This window comes from Colobus angolensis, unplaced genomic scaffold (genome assembly GCF_000951035.1).
Source record: "Colobus angolensis palliatus isolate OR3802 unplaced genomic scaffold, Cang.pa_1.0 Scaffold18, whole genome shotgun sequence".
In the NCBI taxonomy this organism is placed as follows: domain Eukaryota; kingdom Metazoa; phylum Chordata; class Mammalia; order Primates; family Cercopithecidae; genus Colobus; species Colobus angolensis.
In genome coordinates this window covers 270,959-286,904 of record NW_012114932.1, presented here as the reverse complement: position 1 = coordinate 286,904, position 15,946 = coordinate 270,959, and the positions used below count along the sequence as shown (strand labels likewise).

General features: G+C 46.8%; 1 protein-coding gene across 1 annotated transcript in view; it reads left to right on the top strand.

Moving 5' to 3' along the window:
* The window catches only part of LOC105509654 (testis-expressed sequence 264 protein), a 180,953-nt gene that overhangs the window by 130,532 nt on the left and 34,475 nt on the right, over nt 1–15,946 (top strand). Inside the window, exons 19-22 of the mRNA XM_011938979.1 lie at nt 1,747–1,946; nt 3,345–3,434; nt 5,774–5,866; nt 7,807–8,257. Of these exons, the coding sequence (XP_011794369.1) occupies nt 1,747–1,946; nt 3,345–3,434; nt 5,774–5,866; nt 7,807–8,257 (834 nt within the window). The remainder of the gene's footprint in view (nt 1–1,746; nt 1,947–3,344; nt 3,435–5,773; nt 5,867–7,806; nt 8,258–15,946) is intronic.

The following is a 15,946-nucleotide window of genomic DNA, read 5'->3' as shown; positions in this document are numbered from 1 at the left end:
ACTCTTCAGGATATTATCCAGGAGAACTTCCCCAACCTAGCAAGGCAGGCCAACATTCAAATTCAGGAAATACAGAGAACACCACAAAGATACTCTTCGAGAAGAGCAACCCCGAGACACATAATTGTCAGATTCACCAAGGTTGAAAGGAAGGAAAAAATGTTAAGGGCAGCCGGGGAGAAAGGTTGGGTTACCCACAAAGGGAAGCCCGTCAGACTAACGGTGGATCTCTCGGCAGAAACTCCAGTAATTGGAGACCAGCCTTGGCAATATAGTGGGACCCAATCTCAAAAGAGAAAGTTACTCTCTTTCAAAACTTTCAGACTTTATTTCTGTCATTTCCCAAGATAGTATTGCTCAGGAATGGTCTCTTCTCTTTTCCTCTACCAGCGTCCCCCTTTTTCCGCCCCCCCTCTTTTTTGGGCTTTTCTGTGTAACATCAGGAGTGGACTAAATCTGAGCCCAGTGAGAGAAAAGCCACATGGAGAGAAGATGTGACAAATGGTCCAGGCTGGCTATAAGGAGATGTCAGCTTTGTTTCTGGCTTAGTTCTGGCCCTATGGGGGCACCAGCTTCTCACAGCATTTGATGAGTCCACGATCCTGCTGAGGTTTTTTTTTTGTCCACATGGGTACATGTGAGGAACACTTCTTACCCAAATTCTTAGTCTTAGCCCCCGCAGGGTATGAGGCTTGGGCTGGGTTTCTGTTACATTGATACCTGACCAGGGCCTCTAACTCCTGCCAAACCATCCTAGGAAGACATTGGGGAAACAGGCCAGATAGCACAGGTCTGGGGCCCATCTGGGAAGTTGGAGGTCCACAGGGACAAGGGGCTGACCAAAGGGGCCTTTAAAAACCTAAGAGCAATGTGATTGAGGAGTCATGCAGACCAGCTCCAACAGCAGAGTGGTATAAAAGTGTTATTTTATGTGCCAATCTTCAGTCAGATGAGGAAGAATGTATTGGTCCAAGGGTTTCCACACCCCCTCCCCCCCGCCCCAGGGCCAAAGACAAAAGATGCAGACTGAAGAAAGCTTGTAGACAGGGACTTTTCAAAAATCTTAAATCAGTAGAAGCCTGGCTTTTGTACACAGTGCTTTGGCAGCTGCTGCTTGTGTTGTTGTCATGACTGGAGGGGCACTTTGAGGGTTGGTCCAGGCTGGAGCTAGGATGAACTCAATGAAAAGTAATGCAGAAGAGAGAGAGAAGTGTCTGTATTACTTATTGAGACTCAAGGTTTCAGAGAGAAAGTAAAGATGTTTAAAGTTGGGACAGACTATTTTTTAGGATCACCTAAACATGTGTCATTGCATGGCCCATTTTCCATGGGTGAGTGGGGAAAATTCTGCCCATCTCAACTTAACATACGCTGTGGTCAGGAGAACTTTTCCTGCCTTATTGCATCTTGACAGCTTCCTGACTTCCCTTTAGGGACTAACTCCTAGTGTAGATAGTCCAGGTTCTAGAGGAGCAAATACTGTCTTGCGTGTCCAGAAAATATTATTCCACCAACATCTGATTATCCTTAGACTTTGACAGATTTTATCCTGCCTCTTTTGCTACAATTTAGTTCTGCCTTCTAGTCTCCTTTTGAATTAACCAGACCCTGCAGATTCTTCTGATCCTTCTCTGAGCAGCAACTGATGGTGTAGAATGGGGCAGCCTAGAGAGGCTCTGTAGCCTTTGGAGAAAGGTAAGAGTTGTTCTGCCAAACTCTTTTAGTGTCCTTGTCTTTCTCTTACAGGCAGCCAACTTTGAAGGGTGATGAAAAACCTGTGGCCAGTGTTCGTCCTGTACAGTCCACCCCCATCCCCATGATGCCCCGGCATGTCCCACTGGGAGGCAGCGTAAGCGCTGCCTCCAGCACAAATCCATCCATGAACTTTCCGATCAACTACTTGCAGCGTGCAGGAGTCCTTGTGCAGAAGGTGGTCACCACGACAGGTGAGAACTCCTAGGTTCTGTGGCAGAGCTGCTGTCCCTTTTAAAATTACTTTGTTCATTTAGGAAGTATCTATTAAACACCTTTTGTATTTTTGACCTTACTACACTTGGCACTGTTGGTAAAAAATAGGGAAGACAACAGTCCCTGGTCTTGAGGAATTTGGATTCTAGTGAAATATCTTAAGAATAACAACACAGAACTGGGTTTTCTTGGATTTGGTGGGTGAGATAGACTCTGAGCACTGCAGGAATTGTGGAAATGTCACTGGAACACAGGATCAGTCTCAGGTTCTTATAGAGCTGTGAATATGCTGAGCCCTGCCTGACTGTAGAGCCATCTGGGTTTAAAAGACAGCTGTCAACCTTTGTACATAATTAGAAGATCTGAATTGTCACTTGCCTCTACTTTTGCGAGTCTGATGTAAATTGAGCATGGTGGGCCAGTCAGCAGTGGTGGGAGGTAGCCAACCCATCCACTCTTGTTTTGTAATTCAGTATAATTAGGATGGAAAACATTTTGTGATCCTGTTTTTTATCTTGTTATTTAGAAATATTTGTAATATATAAATTATTATTATTTTTTTTTTTTTGAAGATGGAGTCTTGCTCTGTTGCTCAGGCTGGAGTGCACGATCTTGGCTCACTGCACTCCCAGGCTCAAGCGATTCTTCTGCCTCAGCTTCCCGAGTTGCTGGGATTACAGGCATGCACCACCATGCCCAGTGAACTTGTTTGTATTTTGGTAGAGATGGGGTTTCACCATATTGCCCAGTGTGGTTTCAAACTCCTGAGCTCAGGCAGTTCACCCGCCGTGGCCTCTCAAAGTGCTGTGATTACAGGTGTGAGCCACTGCACCCGGCCAATATATACATTTTAATGAAAAGATCTTAACTGATTTTTCTAAGTAAAAAATTTGAAACAAATGAAAAAGAGAGCCCCTTGTAATCCTATTATCTACTAATTCTTGAAAATACTGTTTCCCAGGTGTGGGTAATGCCAGCAAGGAAGAAGATTAGGCCATTTTTGGAGCCTAAAGTGATGTGGAGCAGATACGTGCAAATAGTTTAGGGAGGAGGAAAAAAATACATAGAAACAACCATCTGAACTAAAACATTTTTCACACCAGAAACTATGAATTTCTATTTAAATCAAGGGAAATTGATTGCAAAGATAATCAGCTCAAATTTCTGGCGAGGTTCCTGTTTTCATAGTATTCTTTGTTTAGATAATTGTGAAAGATCCTGCTTGCTTTACCTTCCTTGGTTTTGGACCTATGCCCCACTGAGAGGCTGTAGGGAAACCAATGAAGAACTGGGGTAGATGTGGGACTTTGCAATTTTCCCCCCTTCCTTCAGTCAGGTCCCGTGCAATCTAAATTTAAGATCTGTGTTTTTCCTAGATATTGTTATTCCTGGACTGAACAGCTCCACAGATGTACAGGCAAGAATTAATGCTGGTGAGAGCATCCACATCATCCGTGGGACAAAAGGTAAGAGCCTGACCAAGGACCTGTCCCCTACCTTTGGTTGAAAGTGCTGGGCTGGGAAGAAGAATAAATATGTGTGACTTGAGCTAGACAGGGCATAGGAATCATCCCATTAGGATGTCACATTTGGGAACTGAATGAGAAAATAGCATTTGTAGGAGCTTAGGGGAGTTGGGTTGAGCCCATAGGATATTAGTCAGTGGTTTAAAAGAAGGAAATTAGGGTCCCTACATTTCTCTATCTTGCTTTTTTTTTTTGAGACGGGGTCTCGCTCTGTTGCCAGGCTGGAGTGCAGTGGCGCGATCTTGGCTCACTGCAACCTCCACCTCCCAGGTTCAAGCAATTCTTCAGCCTCAGCCTCCCAAGTAGCTGGGACTACAGGCACGTGCCACCACGCCCAGCTAATTTTTGTACTTTTTTTTTTTTTTTTTTTAAAGTAGAGACGGGGTTTCATTATGTTGGCCAGGATGGTCTCGATTTCTTGACCTCATGATCCGCCCACCTTGGCTTCCCAAAGTGCCGGGATTACAGGCGTGAGTCACCATACCCGGCCCTTACTGTCATTTTTATGAGAATCTTGGGATGGGACAAGTAGACACAAGGAGACCAAAATTGGAGGGAAAGAGTGGTGGAATGGGTTATAAGCCTACATATATTTACCCACTTGCTTGGAGCAGGGTGGGAGTCCCCTGATAGGAAATGTATTATGTGGATGAATTACACATGGGTTGCATGATAGAATTTTTGCATGTGGTAATTTGAAAAGTCCACATCTGCTTCTGTCTTCCTTACAGAGGGGCATGAGATTGGTGGAATAAAAAAGCTGGGCTAAACAGTGTTGAGACACAATCTAAGCCTGTTTTTCCCCTTCTTTTCTGCACCCACATCTTCTAACCAAACCTGTTTTACATATTAGCCTTTAAGCCCCATGATTGTGTGAGGCTCTTTAAGACTTTTTGTTCAGTAAAGAGATTTTGCCCTAGCTTCTATTGGATTAGAATACCTTTGAGGTTAGGGAAAAAGTGCCATGAAATACCCGGACTCACAGAAAACACCATTCCCAGCCTCCTTACTGGATTCTTCCTAGTCTAGATGCCAGCCCCCTTTACTGCTCTCTTCCTAGTGTATAGCAGGAGTCACCAAACTCTATGCCCCATGGGCCAAATCTAGCCTGCTACCTGTTGTAATATCTGCAAGATAAGAATGGGTTTTACATTTTCAATTGGTTGAAAAAAAAAATCAAAAGAGTAATATTTTGTGACATGTGAAATTATATGAATTTCACATTTCAGTGTCCATAAAGATTTATTGGAGAACAGTCATGCCAAGCTGTTTTTGTGTTACAGCAGCAGAATTGAGGAGTTACAACAGAGACTTTATGGCTTATAAAGCTCTTATAAAAACTATCGGGCTCTTGTTTTTGTTTTGTTTTGTTTTTTGAGACGGAGTCTTGCTCTGTCATCAAGGCTGGAGTGCAGTGGCGTGATCTCGGCTCACTGCAAGCTCTGCCTCCCAGGTTCATGCCATTCTCCTGCCTCAACCTTCCAAGTAGCTGGGACTACAGGCACCCACCACCACGCCCAGCTAATTTTTTGTATTTTTTAGTAGAGACCAGGTTTCACCATGTTAGCCAGGATGGTCTCAATCTCCTGACCTCGTGATCCTTCTGCCTCGGCCTCCCAAAGTGCTGGGATTACAGGCGTGAGCCACCATGCCTGGCCCAAAAACTATCTGGCTCTTATAAAAAAGTTTGCCAACTCCTGGCCTAAAGGCAGCACTGACATTCAAGGAGGTTGATCAAATGACATACCCAAGGCTGAAGAGAAGATAGATTATTGCCTTGTGGGAATAGAATGCAGGTCTTTCTTGAATTATTCCTACTAGGGGAGAGAGGATATTGAAGCAATAAGGTTCCTTCCTTCCTGATCAAGAGGAGGACCTGAGCCAGAGTGCCTGGGAACATAGGATGCCAACTTACTCTCTTTTGTAGTACCTTATTTATTTCTCCATTGCATTGAACCCTTCCTGATATTTTGTGGTGTAAGTCTCTGTCTCCCTCTCTAGAGACTAAGCTCCATGAGACAGGGCCTTTTTCTGCCTTGTGCATTCTAGTGTCTAGAACAGTGCCTGGCAGATGGTAGTCGTGTAATCAGTGTTTGTGAAATAAATGAATAATTATGAGTCCATAGCTCAGTCACCCCACTCCTTATTTCAGGGATCTTGGGAGATGGTATAGCTAATTGCATAGCTATTTACAAGCCCATGGCGCATAGCCTGGAGTTTCCCAGGATTGGCTGTATTAAATGTCTGCTTCTAACTGTCTTCCTCATATCTATTCTTAGGGACATACATCCGTACCAGTGATGGACGGATCTTTGCTGTCCGGGCAACTGGCAAACCAAAGGTTCCTGAAGATGGTCGGATGGCTGCCTCAGGTGTGATGGCTTTTACTTTCCATTTTACTTTTCAAACATTTGTTTGCTTTGTTTTGGTTAGGTATTAACTTATGATGTGAACAGATAATATGTACGTGGTTCACAATTCAGAATGTACATAAAGAGGTAAAGTAAGTTTTTTTTTTTGAGATGGAGTTTCGCTCTGTTGCCCAGGCTGGAGTGCAATGGTGCAATCTCGGCTCACTGCAACCTCCGCCTCCCATGTTCAAGTGATTCTCCCGCCGCAGCCTCCTGAGTAGCTGCGATTACAGGAGCTTGCCACCACGCCCAGCTAATTTTTGTATTTTTAGTAGAGGTGGGATTTCACCATGTTGATCAGGCTGGTCTCGAACTCCTGACCCCATGATCTGCCTGCCTCAGCCTCTCAAAGTGCTGGGATTACAGGCGTGAGCCACCATGCCGGGCCATAAGTTTTTCCTCCACCATGGTCGCAGCCATCCATTGCTCCTCCTTATTTTATTTTATTTTATTTTTTGAGACAGTCTTGCTCTCTCACCCAGGCTGGAGTGCAGTAGTGCAATCTCAGCTCACTGCAACGTCCACCTCCCGGATTCAAATGATTCTTCTGACTCAGCCTCCCGATTAGCTGGAATTACAAGTGCGTGCCACCACACCCAGCTAATTTTTGCATGTTTCGTAGAGATGGGGTTTCACCATGTTGCCCAGGCTGGTCTCTTAACTCCTAACCTCAAGTGATCCACCCACCTCGGCCTTCCAAATTGCTGGTGTCAAGGTGTGAGCCACCTTGCCCAGCCAACTTTCTTTGTATTTTTAAAACAAATGCTAACATACCATAAAATACTATTTACTCCTTTTTTCACTCACCAGTAATAGTTTATTCCTTATCATTTCTTCTAGATATGTCTCCTTGAAGGTTCGCACAGGATGAGCTATAACACAATGTATTAACTAGTTCCCTGTCAACATACATTTTGATTATTATACTCCACCATCACTGACAGTGCTTTTTCAGAGGTGGTTATATCTATAGGATATGTTCCTTAAAGTGGGATTGCCAGGTCAAAGGGTATATGTGTGGCACATGAACAGTGTTAAGAACTCTTGCCAAGTTCCCCTCAGTGGGAGTGGTTCTCATTGAATCCTCCCATCCCAAGCTAGAATTCTAGAGGGCTAGAATGCTCTTATTCCCTGCTTTGTATTATGGAAATTTCAAATTTTCATACATACAGAAAAGTTGAAAAAGAGCACCATGAGCACACATATATCCTGCACCTAGATTTAATGATTGTTGGTTTTCATAAACCTTCTTCTTTCTCTCCCTCCCTTTCTATTATTTGAATCATTTGTAAGTTGAAGATATCATGTCATGTTTTTCATCATGTCATTTTATCTCTAAGTACTTCAACATACATCTGCTAAGATTAAAGATATTCTGTTCCTAGCCACAGTATCATTATTACACTAAATAAAGCTAACAGTTCCATAAAATTACCTAGTATTCCAAAATTGAGATTTCCTATTTGTCCCAGTTGTCTTTCATAGCTATGGATTTTGTTTTGTTTTCAAATCAGAATGAAGTGCTTTTTAGCTTGATTTTCCTCTTTCTCCCACACTGATCACTGACTGTCTCTTACTGCCAGAAAAAGTTTGACTAGTTTTAAGAATGATCTCTTAGTGTTTCACATCCCTTATCTCATAGGATTCACTTTGGTATACTTTTACAGTTTGGGGAACTGGGGTGCAGAAAAGTTACATGTCTTGTCATAGATAGACTTATTTCTGGGGTCAAAGAATTTCTTTGTGACTGGAAAAGGTTGACTGGGTGATGTTGTTTAGATGTCAAACTATTATAATTTTGGGGACTACGGGATAGGATTTTTTTTTAATGGAGTTTTCTCCTCTACCCTTCTTCTCTCCCTGGCCACTGTGGTTCTCAGTTACCTACATTTTGTCCCCAGGTTCCCAGGGACCTTCTTGCGAGTCCACAAGCAACGGCAGACACAGTGCCTCATCACCCAAAGCCCCCGATCCTGAGGGGCTGGCCAGGCCCGTCTCTCCTGACAGCCCAGAGATCATCAGTGAGCTTCAGCAGTATGCAGATGTGGCTGCTGCCCGGGAATCCCATCAGAGCTCCCCAGGCGCCAATGCCGCCCTGCCTGGCCCCCCGGCCCAACTTATGGACAGCAGTGCTGTTCCTGGGACAGCTCTCGGAACTGAGCCTCGACTAGGGGGTCATTGCCTCAATAGTTCCCTCTTGGTGACTGGCCAGCCCTGTGGTGATAGGCACCCAGTGCTGGACTTAAGGGGCCACAAGCGAAAGTTGGCCACACCACCTGCTGCCCAGGAGTCATCCCGCCGGCGGTCCAGGAAGGGTCATCTGCCAGTCCCCGTGCAGCCGTATGAACACGGGTATCCAGTCTCTGGCGGGTTTGCCATGCCACCCGTCTCCTTAAACCATAACCTCACCACCCCCTTCACCTCCCAGGCTGGGGAGAACTCCCTGTTTATGGGCAGTACCCCCTCCTACTACCAGCTGTCCAATTTGCTGGCAGATGCCCGCCTGGTGTTTCCAGTGACTACTGACCCTCTGGTGCCAGCAGGCCCCGTCAGTTCCTCTTCCACGGCTACCTCAGTCACTGCCAGCAACCCCTCCTTCATGCTCAACCCTTCTGTGCCAGGGATACTACCCAGCTATTCACTCCCATTCTCACAGCCACTCCTGTCCGAGCCGAGGATGTTTGCGCCTTTTCCTTCCCCTGTCTTGCCCAGCAACCTTTCGCGGGGCATGTCTATCTATCCAGGCTACATGTCCCCACATGCAGGCTACCCAGCTGGTGGCCTTCTACGGTCCCAGGTGCCTCCATTTGACTCTCGTGAGGTTGCCGAGGTGGGGTTCAGCTCCAATGATGATGAGGATAAGGACGATGATGTGATAGAGGTCACTGGGAAATAGTTGGGGAGCCCCTCCCCACCTCACTTGGGGCCCCCAGCAGGTTGCCCACCAAGCTGGAAGGCAGTGATTTAGACTTTTTGAGAATAGGACACTTGGCAGGAGGGAAAAGGAAGAGGACAAAGGAGGGTGGTTGGCCAAAGTGGCAGAGCTCTGTTGCTGTTTAACAAAAGAGGCAAAAAAAAAAAAAAAAAAAGGTCCAACAGAGCAGAGCAGCAATAGTGGGAAATCAGGGACCCAAAACAGGGATGGAGGGGCGGTGCAGCCTCTTTTCCTTCCTGCCTTGCTTATGCTGTCTGCTTGCTTGCTCGCCCATCTGAGTGTAGAAGCGCACATCCCATTTCTGTTTTTGGGAACATTCTCTCCCAAGAGAGCTGCCTTACTAGGTGACTTAGCTTGGCCTGGGGAGGGGATTGAAGGGAGGGAGAATGAGTGAGAGAAGGAGGGTGGGTAGCGGGAGCAGACTGTGATCCCATGTGAAGTGGGGTCTTTTTAGGGGTTGGGAAGGAAGCTGACCAGGTATGTGTGTTTATGAGTGTGTGGGTGTATGTTTATGTATGTATGTATGTATATGTATGGAACAGAGCAGGGGTGAAGGTGGGAGGGGAGGGAGGGAAGAACTAAGAGGGAAACTGAAAAATGAATTTATCTTTCTTTAAATGGAAGTCAGTTTGATGGTTCATGGCACCTATTAGTGTGAACATCAGGGTGAGCCCAGAAGAGCCATGGAAATCACAAGTTTCCTTCTAGATGGGTGAAGAGAAGGCCCAGCTAACTTAAGTCTCTGGTTTTCAGAGCCACATTTGTGTGAGAATGTGGGGAAATTCATGAGAGAAAATGGGTATTACCAATCTATGTCTCTTAACCCCGGTGGCTATGTCTCTTAACCCTGGTGGCTATCTCTGAGCAGCTCTCCCTTTCCAGCGTGGAAGGTTGTCTGTGTGCAGAGGCTGGGAGGGAGAAGCACTGCAGTATGTGAATGAAAGATCGTAGAGTTGTGGCTGGAAAAGACATTTTTCACCAGGGTAGAACTGAGCCCCCAGCTGCCTATCCTGATAGTCTTTCCTGTTTCTTTCCTTCCCCTTTAGAGAGCTCCATGTTAATTTATTTCTTATGGGCAATTATTTATTACTTGGACTTTTCATGTGTCTTGTTTATTTGGGGGTGGGGTGGGGGGAGGTTAGGGGTGAGGAGGGTAGGAGATAGAAAGGGAAGTTTTAAGATATCCCAGACCCTATAGCCACTGGTGAAAAACAGTCCTGGATGGATGGTAAATTGACCAGGGAAAGAGTTAGGTTTGACCAAGGTTTGGATTAAACAACTATATTTTTGAGAGATGGCTTTTCAGGAAGATCAGGGAATCCTGAGACTGGATAGTTAGTGGAGGGTGGGACTCATTCCACAGAAATTGAAAGTTGTGATCATGGAGTTTGCAATTGGGAAGTAAGAGACCCCAGAGTTGGAGCTATATCCTCCTGGGATGACCTTAGAGGCTGGCTCTCTATGCCGAATAGTGAAGCTGTGGATAGGTGGTTGCTGGGTTGAGGGACTATTGATTTCTTGTTAGGAAATGTCTTCAAGTAATCCATGTAGGCCTGGTGTCTGCTGCCTCCATCTTTGAAAGAACATAGAGGAGCCCTTTCTCTGTAGGAGCCCTAAGTCTGGGTTTTACCTTAAAAGAATGCGCCAGTCATTCTGGGTCTCCCCTTATTGCCATTGCCAGGGGAGGCTCGTCTAGTCCTTAAGCATAAACACTGGCTGTCTTCCTATTGGTGTCCCTGCCCCCTCTGTATCCACCACCCCAAGACTTTGCCAGACGGTTCTTTATGATGAACAAACTTTGGCTTTAGAGCTTTACCACTTACCCATGGCTCCCTCCTTACTGGGCAGGTGCCGTACCTGCCTCTCCCCAGCCCAGAAGGCAGCTTAGTCAGGTTATCCCAGTAGTAGCTCGTGCAGCTCTTCTGACCAGCCCATTTCCATCTTTGGAGGGCCTTAGCAGACTCTGGGGTATTGTCCTCAGAGAAGAGACAAGGACATGATGGATGGGGTGCATGTGTATATGTGTGTTTGTCTGCTGTCCAATAACACCAAAAGTGGAACTTAAGAAGCTTTGTGTTTTCATAAGCACCCTGCCAGACACTTAACTCTTCTACTTATGGAAGCCTTAGATCTACAATTTAGCTATGCAAATTATTTTAATAATTTAAAAATAGCAGTTCCAACCAGTGCTTTCTCTTTCAGATGCATCCCAAGAATGGATGGTGAAGGGACTCAGTTGGAGTGGGCTCTCAGGTTGAGGCTGGTGCAGTAGGAGTGAGCTAGACTGAATCTCCAATTTACAGGACACACTCAGAACCTGGGTTACACTGATGCCTCTCAGGCCCTGGAGCACTGGGATCCCAGAGATGCGTGTGTGCAAGTGTGTATGTGTGTGTATGTGTTGTGTGTGTGTTTTGTCGGGAGAAGGGGGTATTTCTGTGTTCAAGTCTAGGAAATCACTGTACCAACCTCCAAGAATCTGGAAACCTTCCCAGCCGGGAACTGAAACCATTCCCTGGAGGGATGGGCTTGACTTTTGAAGTTGACAGAAAGTAAATGGGTATTCTGAGAGGCAGCACATGCTTACTCTCTACCCATTGTTCCAGGGACTGGGTCTTGCTTCTACTCAGCAGAGGCCATCATTCTGAGAGGCTGACCTGACTAGAGAAGACTAGAGAAGACTTTCTCTCATATGTGCAGTTTCTATTGTGTAGAGGGGTTGGGGGTGGGATCATGGGAAATTGGAGTGCTACCAGGTCCATGGTTTTTGCTTTTTTTTTTTTTTTAAAGAAAAGAACCTGAAAACACTTCTGACTTTTCCGCTGTCTCTTTATGTGTGCTGGTAGGCAAATGTGCATGCACACCAAACATAAGCATGTTTGTGAGGGAAGCGGGAAGTATCTCAGAGCGTAAGAACTATGTTTTACAGTTTCTTTGATCATAAACACTTGGTGGTGTCTTCCACCCACCATCCAGGCCTGAGGGGGGGTTGTGGCTGGTAATAAGAGAGAGGGCAGAAAATCAGGCCTAGGCATTTTCCCTTACCATTGTCTTCATGAAATGTTTTCAAGGGCCTCTCAAGCCCCATTCATCTGGTTTAGCCAAGTTCTCAGCCTGGGGAACACAGTACTACTTAATGATTCAGGTTTACCATTTATAGTGATGCTTGATTTCCTTAATATATTTGTAGATAAAAATTGAACAGGGACAAAGTAGCTATTTAAGAAAGGAAGTGAACCATGTTGGGTCATATCATTTTATTTAGATTGGATATCTATGAAGTCCATACTCCTTTGAGTTACGCTTCTTAGCCATCTGTCTCATCATCTCCTGATTTAAGGATAATTCTGTCTGGTCCTTGGAGCTCTCTTCCCTAGGAATTAGTGTGTGGAGTCTCTATATGCTTGTGATTCACAACTAAATATGAAATTTCTCAATTCAGGAGCAGGAAGCAAAGTGCTGGGGTAAAGTTTTGCAGATTGGTTGAAACACTTAGCCAAACTTAAGTGACCTGGGTAGGACCATCACTCTCAAAGTTGTCAGCAGAGAAGGGCCCTCTGTGTCAGTCTATTCAAGCCTGGTATTGCTCTGAAATTAAGTCCTCATCCCATGGGGAAGGTCTTCTGGGGGCTTTACATTCTTTGTTACTAGTGTTCTGGATATTACCTTCTGCTTTCCACTTCTTTTTTTTTTTGAGATGGAGTCTTGCTCTGTTGCCCAGGCTGGAGTGCAGTGGCATGATCTTGGCTCCCTGCAACCTCCACTCACGGGTTCAAGCGATCCTCCTGCCTCAGCCTCCCAAGTAGCTGGGATTACAGGTGCACACCACTATGCCCAGCTAATTTTTGTATTTTTTAGTAGAGACGGGGTTTCACCATGTTAGTCAGGCTGGCCTTGAACTCCTGGCCCCCACTTCCTTTTGATTTCTCAGAAGATCAGTCTTTCCCTTCTGAGCCATGGCCTTCTGTGCACCCAGCTCAGTGGCTCTTCACCCCCAAAACTAAGTAAAGTCATCCTTCCCCAAAAGGACACCCGGGAGATATTCTGGCCCTCTGCTGACTACTTCCAGGAATCAGTATCTCAAGGACTATTTGAGAATGCTGTGCTCTCCATTGGTCACCTTCAGACTCTGTTCCCCTGCTACCAGCTCTTCTCTTCTGCCCTGTGTATTTTGCTGTGATCCCCTTAATGCCTTTTCTGTGCTACTAGCTTGGCCCTAGGCCTTTTATGAATATCTGAGTCTTAAAACGATGAACTTCTTGAGCAGGCAGTGTCCAACTTCTTTGCTCTTCAGGGACCTGAGTGTGCACCTTTCGCTTTTGCAGGTCTATTTGACATAGTAATCTAGTGCGTTGGGGAGGGGTAGCCAAGCAGGCTGCAGTGTCTGCAATGCAGAGGGCTTGGGGAGGTTTGGGTACTCTCTGCTGCCACTACTGGGATGATATTCAGAAGAGAGAGGACCTCATACTGTGACCGGATCCAGGACCCTCCCTGGAAGAGAGCTCAGCCCAGCTGTGTGTGTGTGTGCGCGCGCGCGTGTGTATGTGTGTGTGTGCTGTGCTCATCTGCACCTGGGTGTAAAATGACTGTTATCTGGTTGTGTTACTCAGGGTGGGCTGGGGACTCACCAGAAGAATCCCCCCAGCCTGCCCAAGACAGGTTTTTCCCTTGTACCATCTTCAGAGAGGTCAGGGGAAGAGGGTCCAGGTGGGTTAAGGGGGGTCGCTATGGATAACCACTAAGACCAGACTGCTGCCAGGAGGAGTGGGGGATAATGAGGTGGCCCCAGGGTCCTGGCACCTGGCTTTGGTTTTCCGTCTTCTTTCCTCAGGACGCCCCTGAGGCCTGGGACCTGTGCCTGGCTTTGAGGAGCATCTGTGGCTGGGTGATCCAGCTGCTGGTGTGATCATGGGCTTCCCTCCTCTCAGCAGGGCAGGCGCTCCTGCCCCAGAGACTGGGCAACTGGCTGTTTCTATGACGTATTTATTTTTACTTGTGTTTCATGTCACTTTTTTTAAAAAAAAAAAAAAAAAAAGCAAACAGAACAATTGTAAGTCAGTATAACTGCCTATCAGTTTTCTTTATTTCTCTTTTTGTAAAATAAAATTTAAACTCAAGAAGGCAGTGTTGCTTGATCAAGGAATTGTCTGGATAGCTGTTTGGCTGGTGGTGGTGAGTGGAATAGATCTTAGAACATAGTGGGCTCTGGGATAGCCCTTGGGTGGTGAGATAGGCAGGAGCAGAAGAAGGAAGACTGCTGGCAGGCTCTTTGTTGAAGTGGGGTTCACTGGGCTTTTTCTGCTTTTGTTCACCTGAAGTAGGATGTATTACCAGGCTCCAGGGGAAACAGCAAGCTGACTTCAGAATGGCTTGAAGCTAGCTGGTCCTCAGCCAAGGCAAGACCAGTGAAGGGGCAGCCCTGACTAGACCAGTGAGTGGCTGGGGACTGGGCACAATGCCTTCAGAGGGTGGGAGATGGTGTGTCTGTGAGTGGCTGGTGGCAGCGAAAGCATTCTTATTGCATGTGTATTCTCTGATTGTCATCTGTGTTGGGGAATCTAAGTCACTGGCCCACAGAGTTAACCAGAGCTTTGGAGTGTGAGAGGTGGGGGAAGGAAGGGACAGTCTACTCCAGCTTCCTGTTTAATTCTTCAAGGGGAGGGGCCCTGGGGAAACAATTTTCTGGAAATGTACAAAGAAGGATAGAGAAAGAATCTCTGTAGTGATTCCTTGGACAGAGGAAGGCAAGAGGAGATGAAGGCCAAGTCTGGACTCATGATAGGGGAATCTGTGCTATTGGGAGATAAGATTGGGAGTGAAGGCCAAGCGCAGTGGCTCACGCCTGTAATCCCAGCACTTTGGGAGGCTGAGGCGGGCGGATCACGAGGTCAGGAGATCGAGACCATCCTGGCAAAACACGGTGAAACCCCATCTCTACTAAAAATGTAAAAAAAAAAATTAGCCGGGCGTGGTGGCGGGCACCTGTAGTCCCAGCTTCTCGGGAGGCTGAGGCAGGAGAATGGTGTGAACCTAGGAGGCGGCGGAGCTTGCAGTGAGAGGAGATTGTGCCACTGCACTCCAGCCTGGGCGACAGAGCGAGACTGAGACTCCGTCTCAAAAAAAAAAAAAAAAGATTGGGAATGGAGGGTGGTAGCAGATGGCTGGGCGAGCTTGTTTACTCCAACTTGTTACAAGGGGTTGGAATAAAGTGCCTTGCAGAGTAGGCTGCTGCCTCCTGGTGGCCAGCCGCTGCCTTGCAGGGATCCTGCCAAGGGACTTCACTTGGCATTGTTGGAAGCAGCCTGAGGTGAAGCTGGGTGGGCTGATGTGATGGCCTGCAGCTCCAGTCACCAGCGGACTCTCTTTCCACAAAGGAGGTGCTGAAGCTCCTGAGGCACATGCTGAACTCTGATGTGGGGCTCTAGAGTTCCCCAGTCAGGCTAAAGGAAGTGAGCAGAGAGAACAAGATAAAGAATGGGCACCTCCTTATAATGGTTTCCTGGGAAAAGCTCACCACCTTCTGAGAAGCAGGAGAAATGACCACGCAGACCCTGCAGGCAGAGGCTGTCAGTCTCTGAGCCCGGGCCATGGCCGCTCCTTGTGTCAAAGGAAATGCTTCTAAGTGTGTAGCCCGCCTGCCTGGGGCACCTAAGCTGAGGGTTTGACCATGTGCTTGATGTTCACAGGTAAAACAACTGCTGCGACCTGCACTGGCCCAGCCCGGAGTGCCTGTGAGGGGCCAGCTGCCTGTTCTGCCAATGTGCCTAGAGAGTTGGGACAGGCTTGGCCCTGTGGATAAAGTTCAATCTCCCCTGCCTGCAGAAGGAAGAATGTGAAGCACAGGGAAAGGAAGCTGGGATTCTGACTGCCTCTGTGTGCCCAGCCTGCTCTTTGCTCGTGCAGTAGTGGGGATCCACAAGGTTAACCACCTTGTGACTGCTGACTTTTCCCACCACCACCTTCGTGGTGTTCCCATCTGCTGGATCCCCTCCCAAACATCAGTCCTTGTCAGGATACCAAAGTAGCTCTTGGTCTCACCGGTCTTGTAGCCAAGCTTAGCAGCATAGTTGTCACCTTCCCCACCTCCCACCAAAAGTCCGGGACTC